Raw genomic sequence first — 25,114 nt, forward strand, 5'->3', positions numbered from 1 at the left:
TAATATCGTCTGGAAAACCCACAAGGTCACCGGGAAATGGCGGCGGCGGCGGCGGCGGCGGCGGCGCGGCGCCTTCACGCTCACGCCAACGTCCGGGCCGGCGGCCGCGTGTCGTCTCGTCACGTTCCGTCACGTTCGCTCGTTCCCGACACGGAGAACTTTATCGCGGCACTTTGTTTTGAACCGGCTTCAGAAACATTCCTAACAGGTACAGAGGCTACAGACTAGACACACAGACTCAGAGGCTTGAGTGTGTGTGTGTGTGTGTGTGTGTGTGTGTGTGTGTGTGTGTGTGTGTGTGTGTGTGTGTGTGTGTGTGTGTGTGTGTGTGTGTGTGTGTGTGTGTGTGTGTGTGCATTATGAGTTTGCAGCAACGGACTACAAAGCTACACCACGAACACTTAACGCTGTCAATCCGCATCGTGAGCACGAACCTCAAGTTCGATTACCCACCGTAAACGAGGGGCGTGCACGAGGGGCGTGCACGACGGGCCGTGTTGTGTTGTGCGTTGGCGAGCCGGTTGTGCGTCGGCCACGCCGGCTCTGGACTCTCTGAGGAGGGGCGGATAACCTTCGGAGTGTCTGCCTGAGGAGCCGCAGCCTTTCTGCAAGGTTGAGGACTGAGGATCTTCAATTAGGGGATAATCGGTGTCTAATCTTGTGCCGTGATGTGCGATGAGGTCAAAGCGGACGGAGGGACGGTGATGAATCTTTGTGAAAGTGTCCTGTCCGGCGTCGAAGCAGGGCCAGGTACAGAACCCCCCCACCCCCCACCTCCCATCCCCCCCCCCCCCCCCGCTCAGCACCACCACCACCTTCTACCTGAGCGACTGGGCGAAAAAAAAATCCTCCCGGAAATCCCGAAGAAACGACCGAGTTCCTGTGTCAACGTCTCACGGGCCGTTTCCGTGGCAACAGTTTCAATTTTTTGAAAAAAAAACACAAGGTAAAACTATTGTTGCGATTCCGGCGTTGCGATTCCGGCGTTACGTTTCCAGCGTTGCGATTCCGGCGTTACGTTTCCGGCGTTGCGATTCCGGCATTACGTTTCCGGCGTTGCGATTCCGGCGTTGCGTTTCCGGCGTTGCGTTTCCGGCACTGCGATTCCGGCGTTGCGTTTCCGGCGTTGCGTTTCCGACGTTGCGTTTCCGGCGTTACGTTTCCGGCGTTGCGTTTCCGACGTTGCGTTTCCGGCGTTACGTTTCCGGCGTTGCGTTTCCGACGTTACGTTTCCGGCGCTGCGATTCCGGCGCTGCGATTCCGGCGTTGCGTTTCCGGCGTTGCAATTCCAGCGTTGCGTTTCCGGCGTCGATGAAAACGCACCTTTTTTTGGAAAACGGCTCCCGAAGTGGGCCTTTGCGAAAATGCTCCGACTCCCGTCTCCATGGAAACCGGGGGAAAAACACACGCACAAGTCTGCCAGGCAACACTACTTGGAAAAAACACCTACTTGGAACACGTAACTACGCACCACGCCGGCAGCGACCAGCAGTTCTGCACATGCTCAGTAGAGACGATCAGAACAGAGTCTCCTCCTCCCACCCCCGATTCTCCTGGGATTCGGTGCTTTTATTTTGACAAGTCAGTCACCGCAGTGACAAGCCAGCTTGGTGGTTTTCTGCCGTTTCCATGGAAACGGACATTGATTTCAAATCGTTGCCGTGTAGACGTGAAACTTTTCTGAAACAATAATGTTTTTACTTGGGGCGGGGGGGTAGGTAGGAGGGGGTGGGGGGGAGGGGGGGGGGGGGGTGGTTTCCTCCTCCATCTGCTGACACGTGTTCTTTCTTTTTGACGTTGCAGGGAGCAGCAGAGCCTCGGCCTCAGAAGGCCTCGAGGCGAAGAGGAGGAGGTGGAGGGGGTGGAGGGCTCGAGGGGGTGTGTGGGGGGGGGGGGAAGCGAGGAGGGGAGGGGGGGGGGGGCAGGGGAGGAGCTATCAGGGAGCTGCAGAGTGTGAAGGACAAAAGAGCCGGTGTATCGAAGCGCAGCGCACCGTCACCCGTCACAGCTCAGAGCAGGCAGCACTCACTTTAAAACAGGCTCCTGATGAAGAGTCCGGCTCCGGCGGCACAAAGGGAACCGGGGGGGGGGGGGAACCACGGCACCGGCAGCAGAACCGGCCCGCATTATTTTCTACCGTTTCCACACCATTAGTAGGAAAAAAAACAACAAACAAATCTGAATCATCTGTGAGACAGAAATCAGGAGCTGCAGAAAAAAAACCTGCAGCAAAAACAAACAAGAAAAAAAAAAAAGATAAAAGGTGAGAATCAGACAAGATGTTTGACAGCAGCAGGAATTAAATGTGTTGGGTTTCCCCCCCCCCCCCCACACTGTTTTACGTCTACATTTTGACTCGAAGAACAAAAAAAAGTAAAGTGTGAAAAAGAGTGGAGGAGATGACAGGCGAGGTTTCTGCTCGTTTCCAGTCACACCTGCAGTCCTGCTGTCGACTGGAGAAAAGTAGAGATCAAAGCAAAACAAAGGCTTCCTGCTGGTCTCGGGTTTTAAAAACGTTACGATGAAGAGAAACAACAAAAGAATCCTATATTTTGCTGCCATTTAATCTGGGTGGGGGGGATTACAAGTTACTTCTGTAAAAAACAGTGGCGTTACTTTTTTTTAATGAGTTACTTGGTAAAGTTAGCATTAGCATTAGCTGAGCTATCAGCACTATGTCATCAAGTTCGACTGAAGTTAAGTAATGGGAGGAAGATGCTCTATAATCTTATGTTAGCAGAAGATGCTCTATAATCTGATGTTAGCAGAAGATGCTCTATAATCTGGATTAGAGGAGGGAAATGCTCTATAATCTGATGTTATAGGAGGAAGATGCTCTATAATCTGATGTTAGAGGGGGAAGGTGCTCTATAATCTGATGTTAGAGGAGGAAGATGCTCTATAATCTGGATTAGAGGACGGAAATGCTCTATAATCTGATGTTATAGGAGGAAGATGCTCTATAATCTGATGTTAGAGGAGGACGATGCTCTATAATCTGGTGTTAGAGGGGGAAGATGCTCTATAATCTGATGTTAGAGGAGGAAGATGCTCTATAATCTGACGTTAGAGGAGGAAGATGCTCTACAATCTGATGTTAGAAGAAGATGCTCTATAATCTGGATTAGAGGAGGGACGTGCTCTATAATCTGATGTTATAGGAGGAAGATGCTCTATAATCTGATGTTAGAGGAGGAAGATGCTCTATAATCTGATATTAGAGGAGGAAGATGCTCTATAATCTTTAATTATCTATAATTCTCTAATGCTAAAGCTACCAGCTAGTCTTAGGGGGCGGAGTCAGAGCGAGACGGCAGGAGCCTTCAGTACTCCCCCCGTTACTGTTACTCTTTGGTAGCTAGTAATCAGTTACTTGTGTTGTAACTCCCGACGCTCCCGGCCTGCCGGGGCGTCGTGAGGGGGAAAGTGGGAACGTTCCCGGAGTCCGGAGCCAAGCGGCAGAGTGCTGGGAGGAAGAGGAGGCAGGAGGAAGAGCGGGGGAACCCTCGGGTGGGCGGTGGGTGAGGAGTTGGTGGTGGTGTGGGGGAGGGGGGGGGGGGGGGCGCTGTCATCCTGTTCCACTGCTGCCAGAACTGGCAGTTCAGCTTTGTGTTCTGCGAGTTTACACCAGGGATGGCGTAATTGACAATGGCTAACAGCGGCGGGCAGTGCAGCGCCTTGTTGAATGGCCGGTAATGATTGGAGCAGACGCCCACCGGCCCGCCTCCCCCGGGACCCCCCCCCCCCCCCCCCACACACACACACACCAAGATCCTGTTTCTGATATAATTGTTAGTCGGAGAATTTCTGCATGGATGGGCTGCTTCACATTCCCAAGCTGGTTGACAGTGCCAGGCAGTTTAATAGAAAAACTGGATGCTGAGCTTTTTAAAACACAGGGGCACTGAACCTGCACGCGGTTCACCGGGAGAGCCTCGTTCTCCTTCATCGTGGAGATAAGAAGGAGACGGTAACACACACACACACACGTAACACACACACACACACACGTAACACACACACACACACAAGCACACCCCCATACAATAACAAACATCAATGCACACACACTAACAGACTGACATACATGCTAACAACACACACACACACACACACACACACACACACACACACACACACACACACACACACACACACACACACACACACACACACACACACACACACAATAACAAACATCAATGCACACACACTAACAGACAGACATACATGCTAGCAAACATACAAACACACACACACACACACACACACACACACACACACACCCACACACACACACACACACACACCCAGGTTGTGTTATTCCGGATTATTCGTTGAGTCTGATGTGAACAAACAGGCCGCAGATCGAACGGCTTCACTTCAGACTGTAATTGGAGACGTTCACCTGGACCAGACAACTTACTTACCCCCGCACGCTTCACTATCACCCCCCCCCCCCCCCCCTCCACCTCCACCCCCCCCCCCCCCCCTCCTCCCTCCACCACCTCCTCCTCCACTGGCTGCAGATCCATAACAATGAAACAGGTGACTTTCATGCTGCTGTCAGGACTGATCTAATTTTAGCTGGGTGAATGATTGCAATTGGCTTTGCCTCATCAGATAATTAATCTATGTCACCATTAATTGGAAAAGAGAATAATTACAGGCAGTGTTGACAGAAATTCTACGCTCCTCCAGATTCCGAGATCTAATTACGACTAGTTGAAACCTCGCGACCTCCGCTAGCACTTAGTGCACCTCGGCCACCTTGACCACGGCCGGCGTGGCGGCGGCGGCGCCCGGCGCGGCGGCGCGGCGGCGGCGGCCTGTTTGCCTGTCGCTCGCTCCTCGGGCCTGGGCTCGCTCACTCTGAGCTGTCTCCCTCAATCACTTTTCAATATTCAATCTTAATTTTGTGGAAGTTTAGCATTTTCAATGAGCTGGAGATGAATGATTAATGAATAAATTTAAATGCTTCATTTTGTCCACGGATCATTAGTTAAGTCCTTTGTGGGAAGGACCTGAGAAAGGAGTGAAAATTATTGAGACATTAGCCTGGAGCGATCCAGGGGTAAATAGTGTGCACGGAAGGGTGTTGTGTGTGTGTGTGTGTGTGTGTGTGCGTGTGCACTCCGCTCGGGCTTTCTGAGAGAACCCCGGGGAAACACTCCTTTCAATTTGGATTCTTAACTCAATCACATTTAGTGCGGCTGGAATATTGATTTCTTTCTTTTTTTATTATTATTTATTTATTTTTATTTAGGATTTCATCATTGCCGAGACAGTCTCACACGGATGTGACACAAACAGCCAGACGTATCCCCGCCGGGAGAAACTCCAACAAACGGCAGCGACCTTACATGTAAAGTTTAAAAAAAATTCATTATATAGGCCTGCGGAGCCTGGAGCCTGTTTGGCAGCAGCAGTGACGTGTCATCGCTTTTAATCGGTCATAACTCGATGAAAATTAAACGTCAAACATGTAGTTGTGATACTGGAGTATTTTAATGTTCACAGTGGACTAAACACTAGAATAGAACATTGCATGTGGCCGTCTTTACTTTATTTGCTAAATAAATGGTCAAATGTATCTCGCTGTCTTGAGACCCTTTTGAAACAACCAAGTATAAGATCAAAGCACCAGGAGGAACCAGCGGGCTGAAGGCCGGCTTCGAAGTTGGAACTTCAAAGCAAGTTTGGCTTTGATCTTTCATGTCTGGATATGACATCATCAGACATGAAAGAACATCACCCTCTTAAGTCAATCTTAGTGCTTTCGGCCTCATTTGAGAGCTTTTGAATTTGAACGCCTGCAGACAGACTGAGAAAAATGATGAGTGGTGAACCGAATATTGTTAAGGTCGAGATAGAAATGGGCAGGGATAGAGACTGTGCCGTCCCGGTGGTCGACGCCGAAACCATGGCTCTGATCCAGGAGGTGAGCGAGGCGAAGTGAATTTAATTTGTCAACATTTCTTTGCGTGCACGGTAACTCATGGTCATTTCCTGACTTTTGTCAAAATCAGATTCGTAGAAAAGAGCTGTTGTTGGCGGAGGTGGATATGAAACTCGAGCACAACAAGGATCAGAAGATGATGACAGCGGAAGCGATGAAGGGGTTGGATCGTGAGCTGAGAAACACAGAGGTGAATATATATACATATATATCAATACATGTTTTATTTATGTGGGTTTCTTTTGGAGGAGGAGGAGGGGGGGGAAAAAAAACCCCGTCAACATGTGGAGTGTGTTGTTTGTTTGTCACACAGGCTCAGATCAAAGTGAAGGAGAGAGAGGGAGAGTTTCACAATCACTTCGCCGCCCTGGCAGAAAATAAAATAGGTGTGCTGTCGAAAAGAGTCACCAGAATGCAGGAAGAACAGATATCCTATGGTGAAAGGAAGAAACATTTGGAGGTACTGAGGAAGAAAAAAAAAAATCTTGTTGTTCAGAAATCTAAAACTGCTTGTGACAAAAAAAACAAAACAAAAACAACCTGTAACCCATCCTCTGTCGGAATTCCCAGGACCGCATCCTCCAGACGAAACAGAAACTGGTGAAGTTTCAGAAACAGATGAATTGGGACCAGCAGACCATGGAGAACTTCTTGAAGCAGTCGGAGCGACGGAACGACGACGCAATGGCCATTGTGAAATATGCTCAGAAGGACGACAAGAAGGTCAAGGTAAGGAAACAACTCTCTCCTCCATTATTATTATTATACATCGTTTCCCCCCACCCAGTACGACTAAAAACACGCCTTCAAACATTTCCTCATACAGACGCTGAATCTGGCTATAGAGAAGATGGCTGTGGAAGTCAGTGACAAGCGCAAAGAGGTCGACAAATGGCTGACTGAGAACCGGTGTTTACAGGTAACGTGAGAAAAATAAACCTTTTGGTTTGACTGAACCGTGCTCGAAATGTTTTGGAGGAGGAACCTAAAGAGATATTGGGTCATTCATTTGAGTCTGATTTGTGTCCCTTCTGCACCAGCTTGCCCTGGACAAGGCCGCGGACGACCTGCAGAAGACGTACCAGGAGACCCGGCAGCTCAACCAGCTGTGGGAGGACGTCGTCAAGCAAAGGCAGGCGCGAGATGCCGAGATGCAGCGGTGTGCAACGGTAAAGAGTTCCACTAATTCTGCCGATTAAAAATAAATGGGTTTTTTTTAAATCCGCTCCACCGAGGACGGTGGAGTGCCCTTGTCACAGGTGGAGGAGTTCAAGTATCTTGGGGTCTTGTTCACGAGTGGGGGGGAAGATGGAGCGTGAGATCGACAGGCGGATCGGTGCGGCGTCTGCAGTTATGCGGTCGTTGCATCGGTCCGTCGTGGTGAAGAAGGAGCTGAGCCAAAAGAGCGAAGCTCTCGATTTACCGGTCGATCTTCGTTCCTCCCCTCACCTATGGTCACGAACTATGGGTCATGACCGAAAGAACGAGATCCCGGATACAAGCGGCTGAGATGAGCTTCCTCCGTAGGGTGGCTTAGAGATAGGGGGAGGAGCTCAGTCACCACCAGGGAGGAGCTCGGAGTAGAGCCGCTGCTCCTCCACATCCAGAGGAGCCAGCTGAGGTGGCTCGGGCACCTGTTTCGGATGCCCCCCCCGGAGGATGCCTCCCTAGGGAGGTGTTCCGGGCATGTCCCTCCGGTAGGAGGCCTCGGGGTAGACCCAGGACAAGCCGGAGGGACTATGTCTCTCGGCTGCCTGGGGAACGCCTTGGGGTGCCACCGGAAGAGCTGGAGGAAGTGTCTGGGGTGAGGGAAGTCTGGGCAACTCTGCTCAGACTGCTGCCTCCGCGACCCGGCCCCGGATAAGCGACAGAAAATCGATGGAGTTTTAAATCCAATGAAATGTGAACGAGGACCGAAGAGTGCGTTTGAGAACATGACCATTCTTGTACTTCCCCCCCCATTCCAGAAACTTACCAGGGCCAACGCAAAGCACCGGGAGAAATCTGCCGTGCTGGCGGACCTCACGCAGATGTTTAATAACCAGAAAAAGAACAACAGGGAACTGGAAAGGAAAATTGACAAGTCCAAATACGAGGTCCTTAAACTGCAGCGGAATCTGGTGGAGGAGGAGAAGAACTTCCGCATTCTGCACGATGAGGTCAGCTTCTTTAAGGTCGAACACTTCTCAAGGCGATCTGCCCCCATGCGGTCAGGAAGTAAGCAATGTTTGCACGTGTCACACAGGCGGGATTTTGCCAAGTGGAGCTGCGCAAAGTGGCCGCTGACGTGTCGTCTCTGACGACGGACGTCCTCAAAAAGAGGAGGGAGATTCGGGACAACAACGAAAAGTGAGTGAACTTCCACAATCCCCACTCTTCTCGCTCCAGTAACGGACGCGGTTATTCATCGGTCGAGCTCTTTTCGTGTTGCAGACTCGCGGAGCAAGACGCCTACAACGCCGCTCTGCGGGAGAAGCTGGAGGCCGTGACTCGTACGGCCATCACCGAGGAAGCGAAGGCTGCCCACATGGACCAGCTGCTCATGGAGGAGCAGAAGATGGTCAAGGTGAGAGAGAATTTGCACCTCCTGTCCTGCCGTACAAAACCCCGACTCGGCAGAATTTGCATCGCGTGACGGTTTTCCCTCTATTGTTTTCCCTGCAGGAGTTGGAAGTGCTGCTGCTCAACAACGGCCAGGAACGTCTCCTTGCCACGCAGCATTTAGAGGCTCTCAAGGCAAAGGAGAAGGATCTCATCATGCAGGTTTCAAAGACGAAGCTGACCCTCAGGGAGGATTGCAAACGGCAGGAAAACCTGGAGCTGCGCCTGCAAAAGCAGGAGACAATCATCGTCGAACAGGCACGTGGACGAAGACACACCGGTCGCATTTAACGAACATAAACCGCCGTTGACGCTCCAAGTTCCTTTGTAAACGCTTGTTATTTCCCCTCTGCTCTGCGTAGGTTTCCTACATAGACCTGCTGAAGGCCAAACTGGCAGTCCTCGAGGGTAAAAATATGTCCGCTAAGGAAAGGCAAAAGTTGGAAGCGAAACTTTCTCAAGAGACGGAAAACCTGGAGGAGACGAAGGCAACGGCAAACCTCCTTCGCAATGCGCTCAAAGAGTCTGAGGTCAGTGTCTCTACTTAAAACCACTTCGTCTTGCACCAGTGAAACAGTGGAATGTCTTCTCACGTGAATAAAATCCTTGTTCCTGGCAGCATGCTCTACGCCGCTTGAAGAAGGAGTTCGACAAGTCGGAAGCGCAGAAGGGAGATCTGTCCAGCACGGTGGAGCAGCTCATGCTGCGTTGCAGCGGCCAGGAAAACAATCTGGCGACGCTCAGAGTGAAGAAAGAGGTACGTTTCTCGACGGTATCGCCGGGACGAGGCTATCGCCCTGAGCTTAAAACGCTAAAACTTGAATTCCAGTCTTCGAAATACACCAGTGTCGTAGACAACGTTGTGAACCTTGCGTGCTCTTTTTTTCCCCAGGAGTGCCTGGTGAGACGCCAGATCCTAAAGGTGGAGGTGGAGCGTTTGAGCAACCTGCTCAACAACAAGGAAGACAGCATGCTGTCCTCGCAGAAGAGGAAACTGAAGCTGCAGAAAGCCATCAGAGAGCGAGAGGACGAGCTCCGGATCCAGAGAGATGTGCTCCGCAGGCACGCGACCCTCATTGACCAGGAGAGGCAGAAACTCAGGTACGTCCCGTCGGCTCGAATCGTCCGTCGGGTGGAGGCTGTTTAGCGAGGCTGTGTGTAGAAAGAGCTGCCGTTTTTTAACGTTCCGTGCATCGACCGGCTCCTTCCTCAGCATGCAGGTCAGTGAGAAGCTGCGCAAGATCGACCTCTTGAAGAAACGCTTCGAGGCCATGGTGGCGACCATGTCGGTCCCGGCGGAGGAAGAGGAGAGCGCGCAGGTGTACATCATCACAAAGGTGAGAGGTGACGTTCGCAGGACCACGGCGACAAGACCCCGGTGGGGGGGGGGGGGGGGGGGGGTGAGACTCACTTACATTTAAAAAATGTGTTTCTTTTTTTCCCCTCCAGGCCACGGTGGAGTACGAGAAGCTCAGGCGAAAGAGCGACGCTCTGGACGCCCAAATCCGCAAGACGGAGCTGGAGAACGTGGCCCTGGAGAACAGCAACATGCTGTTCGACGACCACAACGCCCATCAGCGAAAAGCTCTCAACAGAGGGGACGAGTCCAGTAAGCAGCGGCGTCCGTCAGTCGTGGATTAACTCGATGTTGAGCGCCTTGAATTTGATGAGCTCCTTTCACTGATCGCCTCTTTCAGATCCGGAGTTACAGGAGAAACTGAGGCTGGAAGAAGAGCTGAAGGCGGTTCAAGCCAAACTGAGGAACAAGACGAAACAGGTCAAGGAACTCCAAAAGGACCTGCAGGTTTGTTTCTTTTTTACATTTTGTATCCTACGTTATCTACTTCTACGTTATCTTCATCGCAGCCCAGTGCTGTGTCGGCACTTCTGGGAAGCGTTTCACGAAGTTGAGGGTTCTGATGTGCCGGTGACTTTTTCCCGCAGGACAAGATCGACACCTTGGAGACGTTTCAGCAGAGAGAGCAGGCGGCGACGGAAGAGATCGACGGCAAGCGGCTGCCCATCTCCAAGCTGAGAAAAGAAATCACCTCCCAGCAGGACAAAATCGGCAGAGCCGCGAAACAGGTTTGCCGATTGACCCGATCTGCCGTTTTCCGAGTCTGTTTGAGGCATCGCGTAACCAACCCCGCACCGACTCTCTCTTTATTTTTCCTTTGGCCAGTGCTCACAGCTGATCAAACAGATCCGCTCGGCGAACAACACCAAGGCTGAGACGTTGGCGGAGAAAGACATCATGGTGAAGGAGTTGAGAGAATTCAGCAGGACCTTCGACAGGATGCTGAGCGAGGTCATGGCGGAACACCCCGACCTCAAGATGGCGCTGGAGAGACACTTGCAGCAGGTATCCGTGTCGCACACACACACACCAGTTCCTCACGAGGAAGCTCCGAGACAGGGACTCGTCTCGTGACTCACCTTTTTGACATTTTGCTCCTGCTTTAGGCCGGCGTCTCGTTTCCCGCCACTCCTCCCCCCCCTCCTTCCGCTCTGAACAGCCAGCGCTCTTCCAAGACCGGCAGCTTCGCCCCGTTCAGGTTATTAAATCACCGTCTCCACTGAAGAAGAACATTTCCGTATTTGGAATTACGCGCCAGATTGGCTCACGTTGACCCTCATCTGTATAAGTGGTTCACGCCAGACGTCAGTGCATTGACCTTGCTGTGCTCCTCATCCACCTTGTAGGTCGACGACGTCCTCAGCCAGGAGCACCTCCAAATCTACTGCGTCCTCAGCGGCCGTCTCTCACCTCCAAATGTCCCGGACCAGCAAGCCGCCGAAGCAGCAGAGGAAGTAGAAGTAGCAGAAGGACCAGAAGTTTCACACACCCCCTCCCTTCCCCCTTTTTTTTGCAGCCGGGTTGGTTCTGAAAGAGCGAACGCTCCGGCGACTTGCCCCGCACCCGAGCGCGCTCCCCGAGGCACGGAGGCTCCGAGCGCCGAGCTCCTCTGCAATCGCGTCCGCGGTCAGTGCCGCTACGCTGCGGGGACGGACCGCAGGCGGGACGCAGAGGAGCTCGGAGCTCGGAGCCTCTGCGTTCCGGCGCGGAGCTGCCGGAGCGCCATCAGCGCCGAAGTGGAGTGGCTGCTCCTGCGTTTGAGCAGAAAGCTCAAGGCTCCCGTGTCCCGGAGCAGAACCAGACTGCAGAACCAGACTGCGGAACCACACTACAGATCTCTCTACAGAACCACACTACAGAACCACCCAGCAGAACCACATAACAGAACCACACTACAGTACCACACTACAGAACTACACTACAGAACCATATTACAGAACCACACTGCAGAACCACATTACAGAACTACACTGCAGAACCACACTACAGAACTACACTACAGAACCACACTACAGAACCACACAGCAGAACCACACTACAGAACTACACTAAAGAACCACATTGCAGAACCACACAGCAGATACACACTACAGAACCACACAGCAGAACCACACTACAGAACTACACAGCAGAACCACACTACAGAACCACACAGCAGAACCACAGACCACAGACACACACTCACACGGTTCCTCCTCTCAGGTAAACATCTCCGCGAAGCTGAACGGACTAAACCGGTCTATTCACGCACTTTTTGCGTGGTGGAAACGGGACTTTAGAGTTTAGTGTGTCTTCAAAATAAATGCCCAACACATTATTCAAAAGTAGCAGTCCTTTTTTGATTAAACAGTCACAATTTATACTTCTTCAATATTTAAAGGGGCCAGAGGCCATGATTGGGGGCCCCCAGGTCCTGACCGACGTTGCTTGCAGCTTTAATTATGAATTAAATTTTGTTTTGCTGGAAAAAAATTTTTTTTCTAAAACTGCTACTCTGGTCGGAGACACAGGGAACGCTTATTAGAACCCTTATTAGAACGTAGAACTTGTCTACAACATAGAATGACGAGTACTACAAACAATATCATATATAATGTCAATGTCATATATATAAACACAAACGAAATGCTTCAATTGGCTCAACACACACACACACACACTGTAAATGAGGCTAACTGGTTAGCATGAAATCATTTAGAGATTGAACCAACTAAAAATACTGCAGCAGCTCAGAAAACCACTCGGAAAATAGACATCAGTCCCAGAAAGTCACCCGTATGAAACACATTTCATTAAAAGTTAAAAAACTTACATTAAGAAGAGAAACAATCTCATCCCGGTGGCGGTGAACCGAACGTGAACGCACCAGGACCCCACGGCTCTCCTTAGCTGTCCGAAAAAGGTGCCTGACAAAAAAAAAAAAAAAAAAAAAAGGCGCGCTATAATATTTTAAAGCCCCCATATTATACGGCTTTTTATTTAACTTTGTATTCAAAGTGTATCTCCCTAAATCAGCCTTGGTTTTGAATTCCAGCCAGTCTAAAAGTCTCTCTGGCGAGCCGTGCGGGGGAACAGGCGGTTTGCGTGCACGCCTACTCCAGCTCTGACTCGTCTGTGAGCACAAGTTCACTAAAAGTGGAACCAGCCAGTGAGGAAGGTGTCTTAACTTTCATTATGGGGACAATTATTATTGTTGGAAAACCAACAGAAAGGGAATTTTGCATAATATGGGACGTTCACGTTTAACATAAATAAACATGGCCTTTGCAATACCACACCTACCACTAGGGGGAGTTTGCGCACCACAGTTTGAGAATCGTAGAAGTTATCAAAAAACATTTTTATCTTTCTTCAGTACAAGATTCAAAGGTTGTAAGATGTTACAATCTGATGAGATTCTAAATCTTCGGACTTCTAGAAGAAACGTTTAGCGCCTTCTGAGAATCTTATAGATTCATCATTCTTCGCATAGAATCACAAAAACCCAGACACACATTATCTTCAAACGTTACAGATACTATGTCAAGATGTCAAGATTATTTATTGATTTTTGTTCATTCTCTGATATGCTACTTTGCTTTTTTTTCCGACGCCGTGTGAAGAAACGTCGTTTATTTACGTCGTTAAAAAGCTTCTGGCCTGGGAAGGAAAAAAAAAAAAAAAAAACAGCTAAATACTTGCTGAATGAAGACCGGAAAGTTTTACCTGTTGTCCGATGACTGTGTGTGGACTGTGACACACACACACACACACACGCACACACACACACACACACACACACACACGCTCACAAAGACACAGAGTGACTTCATCTCGTATTCTTTACCCACTTTATGCTAATATGTGAAATGAAAGTGCCTCATTTCCATTTATCTGCTTTCCTCACATCTAATCAATCCCCCAAATGAAAGCCAACACACACACACACACACACACGCACGCACACACACACACAAACGGATGACGCCGGATAGAACATGCAGCCTTTTTCAAAGCTGCTTCAGGCCCCCACATTTTTTTTTTTTATTCGGCATCAATTCCACATGAGCCATGTTGGTGGGAATCTGATTTACAGGCGGTGCGATTCTCAATTTCAGCGCCGGCGCCGCCATGCAGACGATGGCTGCGTCTCGTCTGGATCCACCCGGCTGCCCGCCGGTGCTCGGCGGGGTGAAGCGGAGTGAATCAGAGCGGCGTGGTGTCTCCTGCAGCTCGCCGAGACGGACGAGCCGCTCGCTGCCTTTTGTTCGGGAGAAAAGTGGCGAGTTTGGAGTGGAGGGCGAGAGAGAGAGAGAGAGAGAGAGAGAGAGAGAGGGGTGCCACTGTGTCTCCAATATCAATGAGGGGAGAAGCAGCTGCTGCTTCTTTCTACTTTCTACACTTTCTTTATCCTGTCGGTCTGTCGCTCTCTGGACTGATCTCCCAGTCGGACACAGGAAATGTCACCAGGATGATATAAAAAAAAAAAAAACAAGCCCAAAAAACGCACCATTTCAAGTGCAGTGAATGAGTTTCAGCTCGGTTTATCATTGTTATTGTTATTTAACTACGGGCCCGTCCACACCAGGGACCCGGTTCACCTAAACCAGGTGTTTCACACTTTTAAAAGCGTGAAAACAGGGTTTTTTTTGTTGTTGTTGTTGTTTTTTAACACGGGTCCCAAAGTGGGGAAATTGTAAAACCCCGGCTCCTCCACAGATGTAAACACTAGATCAGTGATTCCCAACCGGGGGTACGCGGACCCCTAGGGGTACGCGAGGGTATTGCAGGGGGTACGCAGAAAGATTATAAATTAGCCTACAGTATCCACACACAAAAAAAAAAATTTTATACTATATTATATTGTATTATATCATGAATTTTAGTAAGGCTATACGTTTATTTTCCATGAGTAGCAGTTCGTCCACAGTGATTGTAACACTACAATGCACATAATATGAAAAGACTATAAAGTGGCGCGCTTTAAAAAAAAAAAAAAAAAAGGTTCACATTCTTGCTGCGGGCACGCACGATTCGCGAAGCTAGCTAACTCTAGCTGCAAACCGACTGTAAACATGGATGCATGGCTAGGCAGGAGTAAACGTCCAGCTACCGCTACTGCTACTGCTACTGCTACTGCTACTGCTACCGTCGCCTCGGACGCAGGCACAGGGGAGCCCAGTGAAAAAAGGAATTAGGAAAGACTTATGAAAGACAAGCAAGCGCAAGTGTCTCATTAAAAGGTTTTTACACTCACAATAATTGTTTTATTTAAATGAGCAGTTGGATAGATAGAAAGACAAAGGGTTAAATATAAGTACACATTAATGCGAATAATCACACACGAGAGAGGGGGTACTTTTCACATGGAAACCAGCTCAAGGGGTACACTGGTCAAAAAAGGTTGGGAACCACTGCACTAGATCACACGGCCTATCAGCGCCTGTTGATGCGGCGTTCCTACAGCGCCGCCATCTTGGGGAGGTCGTCCACTCGTGCTGAACATAAAGGTCCAGGCGAGAACATCGACAAAAACATTGCTAGCTCGCTTGCTAGTCCAGGTAGCAACACAAGTTATACCTCATGGTTGTTATTTCTGGGTTTTTTTTTAACACTTTGGGAAGATGTAAAAATAAGAACCTTCCGGCGTTCTAGCTTCTGATCACATTACACGTCAGTTTAATTGACAGTTGTTCCCAGAAAAGGCTCAACGGTAAGAAAGAAATCATGTTAATTGGTAATTTCACTATTGGTGGAACAAGAACCTGAGAGGAGGAACCGTGTGAGTGTGTGTCTGTGGTTCTGCTGTGTGGTTCTGTAGTGTGGTTCTGTAATGTGGTTCTGTAGTGTGGTTCTGTAATGTGGTTCTGTAGTGTGGTTCTGTAGAGAGGTTCTGTAGTGTGGTTCTGCAGTCTGGTTCTGCTGTGTGGTTCTGTAGTGCAGTACTGCAGAGAGGTTCTGCACTCTGGTTCTGTAGTTATGCTCTGTAGTGTGGTTCTGCTGTGTGATTCTGCTGTGTGGTTCTGTAGTGTGGTTCTGCTGTGTGATTCTGCTGTGTGGTTCTGTAGTGTGGTTCTGTAGTGTGGTTCTGCTGTGTGGTTCTGTAGTGCAGTACTGCAGAGAGGTTCTGCACTCTGGTTCTGTAGTTATACTCTGTAGTGTGGTTCTGCTATGTGGTTCTGCAGTCTGGTTCTGCAGAGTGGTTCTGTAGTGTGGTTCTGTAGAGAGGTTCTGCACTCTGGTTCTGTAGTGTGGTTCTGTAATGTGGTTCTGTAGTGTGGTTCTGTAATGTGGTTCTGTAGTGTACTTCTGCAGAGAGATCTGTAGTGTGGTTCTGCAGTATTGTTCTGTAGTGTGGTTCTGTAGTGTGGTTCGGTAGTGTGGTTCTGCAGAGAGATCTATAGTGTGGTTTTGCAGTCTGGTTCTGCTGTGTGGTTCTGCAGTGTGGATCTGTAGTGTGGTTCTGTAGAGAGGTTCTGCAGTGTGGTTCTATAGTGTGGTTCTGCAGTGTGGTTCTGCAGAGAGGTTCTGCAGTCTGGTTCTGCAATGTGGTTCTGCAGAGAGGTTCTGCAGTGTGGATCTGTGGTCTGGTTCTGTAGTGTGGTTCTGCAGTGTGGATCTGTAGTCTGGTTCTGTAGTCTGGTTCTGCAGTCTGGTTCTGCAGTCTGGTTCTGCAGCCTGGTTCTGCAGTGTGGATCTGTAGTCTGGTTCTGTAGTCTGGTTCTGCAGTCTGGTTCTGCAGCCTGGTTCTGCAGTGTGGATCTGTAGTCTGGTTCTGCAGCCTGGTTCTGCAGTGTGGATCAGGCGTCTGCTGGTAGAACCAATCAGCTCGCCGAGGCCATTAGAGACTCTTCCTTTAAAGTTTGCTGAACACATCATGTGTCACTCAGTCACACTGCACAGTTCCACAACACACCGGACCCGCGTGTGTGTGTGTGAGTGTGTGCGCGCGTGTGTGTGTGTGCGTGCACAGGTGAGTGCGTTAGCGTGGCGCATCAGCAGCCGACATGACAAACAGATTCATCAGCAGAACAATGCGTGTTCCCGGTGTTTCCACACCCGTTCGCTTCCTAAGATATTTATCTTAAGAGGATAATAATTTGTGAAAGTCTCTGACATTTGTGGCCAGCTAGCATGATAATAAATCCCTGGCTCGGAACATTTTTTAGTTAATTAGAGTCAATCAATCCAAACTTTGCTCACTTACCGGTGTGAAACCGGAGTATAATGAGCAGGAATCAGCATGGTGATTGGAAAACACAAATTACAGCTGTTAAAGAGAAACTCATCCACTTCTCTTCTGTTGATGCCGGCGCCTGCTGCGAGGGTTTAAAATTAGCGTGGCGCTCCTTTAATGGATGTGAGGCGGAATGTGCTCGTCTATAATTAAAAAAAAAAAAAAAAAAGACGAAGGGGAAAAAAGAAACAGTTAAGTGAGGCCGGAGGGGTTAACCAGCGGCCGGGTCACCGTGGAAACGCGGCCTCGCAGTGGGTCAGAGGTCAAAAGGTCAGCCTCTGCTCTTTTAGGTGTTTTAAATTAGGATTGTATATTTATCCGGCCCGCGACGGGGACGTTTGCTTGTTTGCAGCTGCAACAGAAGGGAAAATCAAAAAAAACGAGCAAAAATAAACAATATACCCGAGAGTGAAGGATAAAACGATCTACTATTAAACATTTGTAGTAAAACGCGGAAGTAGAAGTAAATGAATGTAGAAGTAAGTAGGTAATTGAGGGTTAAAAATATAAATAAATATGTGCAGTATTTCACAGTGGTTGGTATGGAGATTTAAAAAAAAAGAGGAAAAGACAAGAGATTTGTCTATTTATAGTCTATACATGTAGACTGTTCTGCATTATTTATTTATTTTATTTCCTGTGTTGTAATTCGACACTGCTTGGCTCTGGTTCGGTAATTTTATAATTTAAATATTTTATCATCATCTCACTTATTTTATCAATGTATTTATTGTTTCCGAATAATTTTTCTGAATTATTATTAATGTATTATATTTTATTTAATTTCATTTCATTTATGTATATCTATCTATATCTATATACCGCTATCTATCTATCATCTATCTATCTATCTATCATCTATCTATCTATCTATCTATCTATCTATCTATCTATCATCTATCTATCATCTATCTATCTATCTATCTATCTATCTATCTATCATCTATCTATCATCTATCTATCTATCTATCTATCTATCTATCTATCTATCTATCTATCTATCTATCTATCTATCTATCTATCTATCTATCTATCTATCTATCTATCATCTATCTATCTATCTATCTATCTATCTATCTATCTATCATCTATCTATCTATCTATCTATCTATCTATCATCTATCTATCTATCTATCTATCTATCATCTATCTATCTATCTATCTATCTATCTATCTATCTATCTATCTATCTATCTATCTATCTATCTATCTATCTATCATCTATCTATCTATCATCTATCTATCTATCTATCTATCTATCTATCATCTATCTATCTATCTATCTATCTATCTATCTATCTATCTATCTATCTATCATCTATCTATCTATCTATCTATCTATCTATCATCTATCTATCTATCTATCTATCTATCTATCTATCATCTATCTATCTATCATCTATCTATCTATCTATCTATCATCTATCTATCTATCTATCTATCTATCTATCTATCTATCTATCATCTATCTATCATCTATCTATCTATCTATCTATCTATCTATCTATCTATCTATCTATCTATCTATCTATCTATCTATCTATCATCTATCTATCTATCTATCTATCTATCTATCTATCTATCTATCATCTATCTATCTATCATCTATCTATCTATCTATCTATCTATCTATCTATCTATCTATCTATCTATCATCTATCTATCTATCTATCTATCTATCATCTATCTATCTATCTATCATCTATCTATCTATCTATCTATCTATCTATCTATCTATCATCTATCTATCTATCATCTATCTATCTATCTATCTATCTATCTATCTATCATCTATCTATCTATCATCTATCTATCTATCTATCTATCTATATTACTGTGTAACTATTCCTATACTTATATCTATATAGATAGATAGATAGATAGATAGATAGATAGATAGATAGATAGATAGATAGATAGATAGATAGATAGATAGATAGATAGATAGATAGATAGATAGATAGATAGATAGATATATGCAGTTATGATGTATATAGTGTATATATGTGTGTTTGTATGTCAGGTCTGGTGAAATACTGTTGCTTATTTGTCAAAAATAAATAAATAAATAAAAGAATATTGCACATCATCAGAGTTTGTTGTTAAAAGCAATACCAGTAAACAAGCTTTATATATGTGGTATTTATATATGTGGTAAGTGGAGGTTTTGCGTGACTTATTAGCTAATGTTGCACATTATAAATCACTTTTAATGTATGACTAACTGTCACATTTTACTAGAATTCACCCGTCCGTTGGGCTAGCGGGCTAACTGGCTAGCGGGCTAACTGGCTAGCTGCCTAGCTTTGGTTTACGTGACGACGCTTCAAGTGAAAATGCAGCGGTTTTTTTTTTTTTTTTTTGCGATTTCATTTCATAAAAGTTCACGTTGACGCAAACTTGTTGAGACGATTCCGTCCCCGCGGTTAGCGGTTAGCGGTTAGCGGTTAGCGTCAGCGTCACTCCACTACTTTTGATAGCGGCGGTTATACTCGTTAAAAAGCAACCGATTACTAAGCAGCTCCTGATTTACTTGGCTTGTTTTGTTTTATTTGTCGTTGTTGTTGTTTTTCGGGTCTGTCTGTCGGAGCTCGTCCTCCACCTCGTCCTCCACCTCGTCCTCCACCTCCGCCTCCCGCGAGGAGCGCAGCTTATGTTGTTAGCTGGTGTCGTCGGGCCGCTAACAGCCGCCTGCCATTGTGTTAATTATTGTGGGGGATCCAGCGGCTGCAGATAATACCGGATGCTCTGCTTGGTCCCGTTTGTTTCACTTGTCAGTGGAGTGAATAATTGGGAGTGCTGACCATATTAGACACTGACAATTTCCAAAAGATACCGCGCAAAACAGAGGCGGCACAAAAGTACGGCTCTGAAATGAAAGAAAGAAAGAAAGAAAGAAAAAAGAAAGAAAAAAAGCTCCTTGTGGCAGAGTTTCACACCAGAGACCAATAATTTGTGGGCGTCTGGCTGCCAGAAGAGTTTGTAGAAGTTTGAGTGTGACGACCGCAAATCACGTCGTAACTTATGTTTATAGCAACTTACTGACTGCTGCACATCTGGACCTGCTTTAGCACTATGATCACTATTATTATCACCATTAGCTTTATTATATCACTATTAGTATCACTATTGTCTTTATTATATCACTATTAGTATCACTATTATCTTTATTATATCACTATTATTATCACTATTATCTTTATTATATCACTATTATCTTTATTATATCACTATTATCTTTATTATATCACTATTATTATAACTATTATCTTTATTATCACTATTATCTTTATTATATCACTATTAGTATCACTATTAGTATCACTATTATCTTTATTATTATCACTATTATCTTTATTATTATCACTATTATATAAATATATCACTATTATCTTTATTATCACTACTATTATTACTATTATCTTTATTATCACTATTATCTTTATTATCACTATTATCTTTATTATTATCACTATTATCTTTATTATTATCACTATTATATAAATATATCACTATTATCTTTATTATCACTACTATTATTACTATTATCACTATTTTCTTTATTATTATCACTCTATTTCTATATTGATTCTCCACCACTGCCGTTTTCAGATCTTAAATAATAATGGTGACATGCCTGGATTATCATCGAGCTGCTGGAAGATGCTCTATAATCTGGCGTTAGAGGAGGAAGATGCTCGATAATCTGATGTTAGAGGAGGAAGATGCTCTGTAATCTGATGTTAGAGGAGGAATATGCTCTATAATCTGGTGTTAGGGGAGGAAGATGCTCTATAATCTGACGTTAGAGGAGGAAGATGCTCTATAATCTGGCGTTAGAGGAGGAAGATGCTCTATAATCTGGTGTTAGAGGAGGAAGATGCTCTATAATCTGACGTTCGAGGAGGAAGATGCTCTATAATCTGGTGTTAGAGGGGGAAGATGCTCTATAATCTGATGTTAGAGGAGGAAGATGCTCTGTAATCTGATGTTAGAGGAGGAATATGCTCTATAATCTGACGTTAGAGGAGGAAGATGCTCTATACTCTGGTGTTAGAGGAGGAAGATGCTCTATAATCTGACGTTCGAGGAGGAAGATGCTCTATAATCTGGTGTTAGAGGGGGAAGATGCTCTATAATCTGATGTTAGAGGAGGAAGATGCTCTGTAATCTGATGTTAGAGGAGGAATATGCTCTATAATCTGGTGTTAGGGGAGGAAGATGCTCTATAATCTGACGTTAGAGGAGGAAGATGCTCGATAATCTGGCGTTAGAGGAGGAAGATGCTCTATAATCTGGCGTTAGAGGAGGAAGATGCTCTATAATCTGATGTTAGAGGAGGAAGATGCTCTATAATCTGGTGTTAGAGGAGGAAGATGCTCTATAATCTGGTGTTAGAGGAGGAAGATGCTCTATAATGTGGTGTTAGAGGAGGAAGATGCTCTATAATCTGGTGTCAGAGGAGGAAGATGCTCTATACTCTGATGTTAGAGGAGGAAGATGCTCTATTATCTGGTGCTAGAGGAGAAAGATGCTCTATAATCTGACATTAGAGGAGGAAGATGCTCTATAATCTGGCGTTAGAGGAGGAAGATGCTCTATAATCTGATGTTAGAGGAGGAAGATGCTCTATAATCTGGTGTTAGAGGAGGAATATGCTCTATAATCTGGTGTTAGAGGAGGAAGATGCTCTATAATGTGGTGTTAGAGGAGGAAGATGCTCTATAATCTGGTGTCAGAGGAGGAAGATGCTCTATTATCTGGTGCTAGAGGAGAAAGATGCTCTATAATCTGACATTAGAGGAGGAAGATGCTCTATAATCTGACGTTAGAGGAGGAAGATGCTCTATAATCTGGTGTTAGAGGAGGAAGATGCTCTATAATCTGTGTCAGAGGAGGAAGATGCTCTATAATCTGGTGTTAGAGGAGGAAGATGCTCTATAATCTGGTGTCAGAGGAGGAAGATGCTCTATAATCTGGTGTTAGAGGAGGAAGATGCTCTATAATCTGGTGTTAGAGGAGGAAGATGCTCTATAATCTGGTGTTAGAGGAGGAAGATGCTCTATAACGTTTGTGGAGTTTAAGCTACTAATTGTAAACAGTGAGTCTTCACCTGGACCGACATTTTAAAAAGTTTCCACATCGTCCAGAAAGGGTGGAGGAGGTGGAGCCGCTCTGCCGCCGGTGACATGAAGCTTGATATCATCATTAGTGACGAACCTGCAGCCGTTCTCCTCCAGAGAACTGGGAGATTGAAACCTTCACACCCACTGGCTGGAGGAGGTGGAGGTGGGACCTGGTGGAGGTGGGACCTGGTGGAGGTGGGACTTGGTGGAGGAGGGACCTGGTGGAGGAGGGACCTGGTGGAGGCGGGACCTGGTGGAGGTGCTGGTGGAGGATGGACCTGGTGGAGGCGGGACTTGGTGGAGGTGCTGGTGGAGGATGGACCTGGTGGAGGCGGGACCTGGTGGAGGCGGGTCCTGGTGGAGGTGGGACCTGGTGGAGGAGGGAGGAAGGTCAGGATTGTTCTAAAAGTTCCTTCTGGGTCGCGACAGTTGGATTGTTATTACAGTGACTGACAAAATAAAACTACCAAGTTGGATTGTTATTACAGTGACTGACAAAATAAAACTACCAAGTTGGATTGTTATTACAGTGACTGACAAAATAAAACCACCAAGTTGGATTGTTATTACAGTGACTGACAAAATAAAACCACCAAGTTGGATTGTTATTACAGTGACTGACAAAATAAAACCACCAAGTTGGATTGTTATTACGGTGACTGTCAAAATAAAACTACCAAGTTGGATTGTTGTTACGGTGACTGTCAAAATAAAACTACCAAGTTGGATTGTTTTTACGGTGACTGTCAAAATAAAACTACCAAATTGGATTGTTATTACCGTGACTGTTTAGATTAGTCTAGATTAGATTAGATTAGATTAGATTAGATTGGACTGGACTGGTCTTGTCTAGATTGGACTGGATTTGATTCGGTTCGATTCCACTAGTCTAGTCTAGGTTAGATGAGATTAGATTGGATTAGACTAGACTAGATGAAATATTCCTATATTTGATTTTAATCACTGCAGGAGTGAGTGGACAGTAAATAAACAAGTAAACGATAAACAGTAAATAAACGAGAAGCGAAATATAAGAAATAGAAATATATCATCAGACATCGACTCTCTAATATGAGTTGATTGTTTTTGTACAAGATCAACAAAGTGCAGCGTGATTAGTTTTGTAAACAATTATTATTATTATTATTGTTATTATGATTATTATGATGATGATCACTCTCACTATGTGGCTCATGTTGGGCTGATGTTGCAGGTCTTCCTGTCCTGGGATCAGTTGGAGTCGGGGGGGAAACAGACTTTAGCGTCGAGCTAATACAACGGGACTCATCTTGCAAATCCTCTGCAGGAATAACTATCAGTCCTGCTACAGCGGCTCCGCCGTCCCCCGGTGACCGCGCCGCCACGCCGCCACGCCGCCGCGCCGCTCCGCCGCACCCCCGGCGCCACGCCTGCTGCCACCCTGAAGGCACATGCATCACGCTGGGGAGAGCGGGTACCAGCAGCCCCCCCCCCACACCCATCCCCCCCCATTACCTCCATCATAGCCTGACCCCAGACCACTGCAGACCCCTCCCCCCACCGACCCCCCCTCCCCCACCCCATCGACCCCCCCACACCCGGATCCTCCCGCAGGTGAGGCTCCAAACCAGCTCTGAGCCTCCCACCTGGGCTACACATCCCTTTGTCATCTGAGATCTCACACACTCACACACACTCACACACACACACACACACACACACACACACACACACACACACACGCACACACACACACACACACACACACACACCGCCTGTTCCTCACCTCCCGGCTGCCGGCTGACTCGGTGAGCCGTGTCTGTGGTGGCGACGCCATGCGTGGGGGGGATCTAGGGGGGGTTCTGTGGGGGAGCATCTGGGGGGGGGGGGTTCTGGGGCTTTTAGAACAGCCGGCCTCCAAACCCCCCCCCAGTGGCAGACACACTTCCTGCCACCGGGGGCCTTCTCGGAATCGTCCCAGCGAACGACTCTAGCCGGGGACGACTCTCGCTCGCTAATCAGCGCCGCCGCCGCTCCGCCCGCGGGAGACGGGTTCCGGCGGCGGGTTCCGTCTGTCCGTTCCGTTTTATCCAAAGGGACGACGTGAGTTTTGTGTCTTCGTGAAAATGTGGGGTTCCTCAGGGTTCTGCCCCGGGTTCCTCAGGGTTCTGCCCCAGGTTCCTCAGGGATCCTCCCCGGGTTCCTCAGGGTTCTGCCCCAGGTTCCTCAGGGTTCTGCCCTGGGTTCCTCCAGGTTCCTCAAGGTTCCGCCCCGGGTTCCTCAGGGTTCCACCAAGGGTTCCTCAGAGATCCGCCACGGATTCCTCTGGGTTCCTCAGGGATCTGCCCCGGGTTCCTCAGGGTTCCGTCCCAGGTTCCTCAGGGTTCCATCCCGGGTTTCTCCCCAGGTTCCTCAGGGTTCCGCCCCGGGGTCTCCTAACACGTTCCAAACAAAACCTCCTTTCAGATTAAATAATCTGAGTTAATTAACAATTTGAATGTTTCCTGACACATTATTCCTCCTTTGATGAAACGACGGTTCAGGACAGTATTTGGATTACATATTACACCTGACTATTTAGAGTATTTGTGGCAGTACTGTTTCAGAAGTGTACAGTACATTTCAGTGCAGTACTGAATGTAGAATATGTAATAAAGTACAATATTTCTAGATTACAGTATTTAGAGTACATATTGTAGTATTTAGAGTACAGATTGCGGTATTAAGTGTATAATTACATGATTTAAAGTACATATTACATTATTAAGAGTGCAGATTACAGTATTTAGAATACAGATTATAGTATTTAGAGTACAGATTACAGTATTTAGAGTACACATTACAATATTAGAGTATATATTACAATATTAGAGTAC

The 25,114-nt window shown here is 46.7% G+C and overlaps 1 protein-coding gene across 1 annotated transcript; it reads left to right on the forward strand.

Moving 5' to 3' along the window:
* Positions 1 to 36: 36 nt before the first annotated feature.
* LOC308135065 (coiled-coil domain-containing protein 39-like) lies at positions 37 to 24,677 on the forward strand (the record flags this gene model as incomplete). Its single annotated transcript, XM_080502938.1, has 25 exons — positions 37 to 123; positions 681 to 750; positions 5,820 to 5,941; positions 6,030 to 6,149; positions 6,273 to 6,419; positions 6,530 to 6,688; positions 6,786 to 6,878; positions 7,000 to 7,128; positions 7,927 to 8,118; positions 8,205 to 8,308; positions 8,393 to 8,525; positions 8,624 to 8,818; positions 8,923 to 9,090; positions 9,180 to 9,317; positions 9,453 to 9,661; positions 9,774 to 9,897; positions 10,010 to 10,169; positions 10,258 to 10,364; positions 10,505 to 10,645; positions 10,743 to 10,922; positions 11,264 to 11,346; positions 11,434 to 11,672; positions 23,566 to 23,712; positions 24,381 to 24,491; positions 24,577 to 24,677. The coding sequence occupies 25 exons, from the start codon at positions 37 to 39 to the stop codon at positions 24,675 to 24,677; spliced, it is 3,459 nt and encodes a 1,152-aa protein (XP_080359064.1).
* Positions 24,678 to 25,114: the final 437 nt, after the last annotated feature.

This window comes from Blennius ocellaris, assembly GCF_963422515.1.
Source record: "Blennius ocellaris genome assembly, chromosome: 10".
Taxonomy (NCBI): domain Eukaryota; kingdom Metazoa; phylum Chordata; class Actinopteri; order Blenniiformes; family Blenniidae; genus Blennius; species Blennius ocellaris.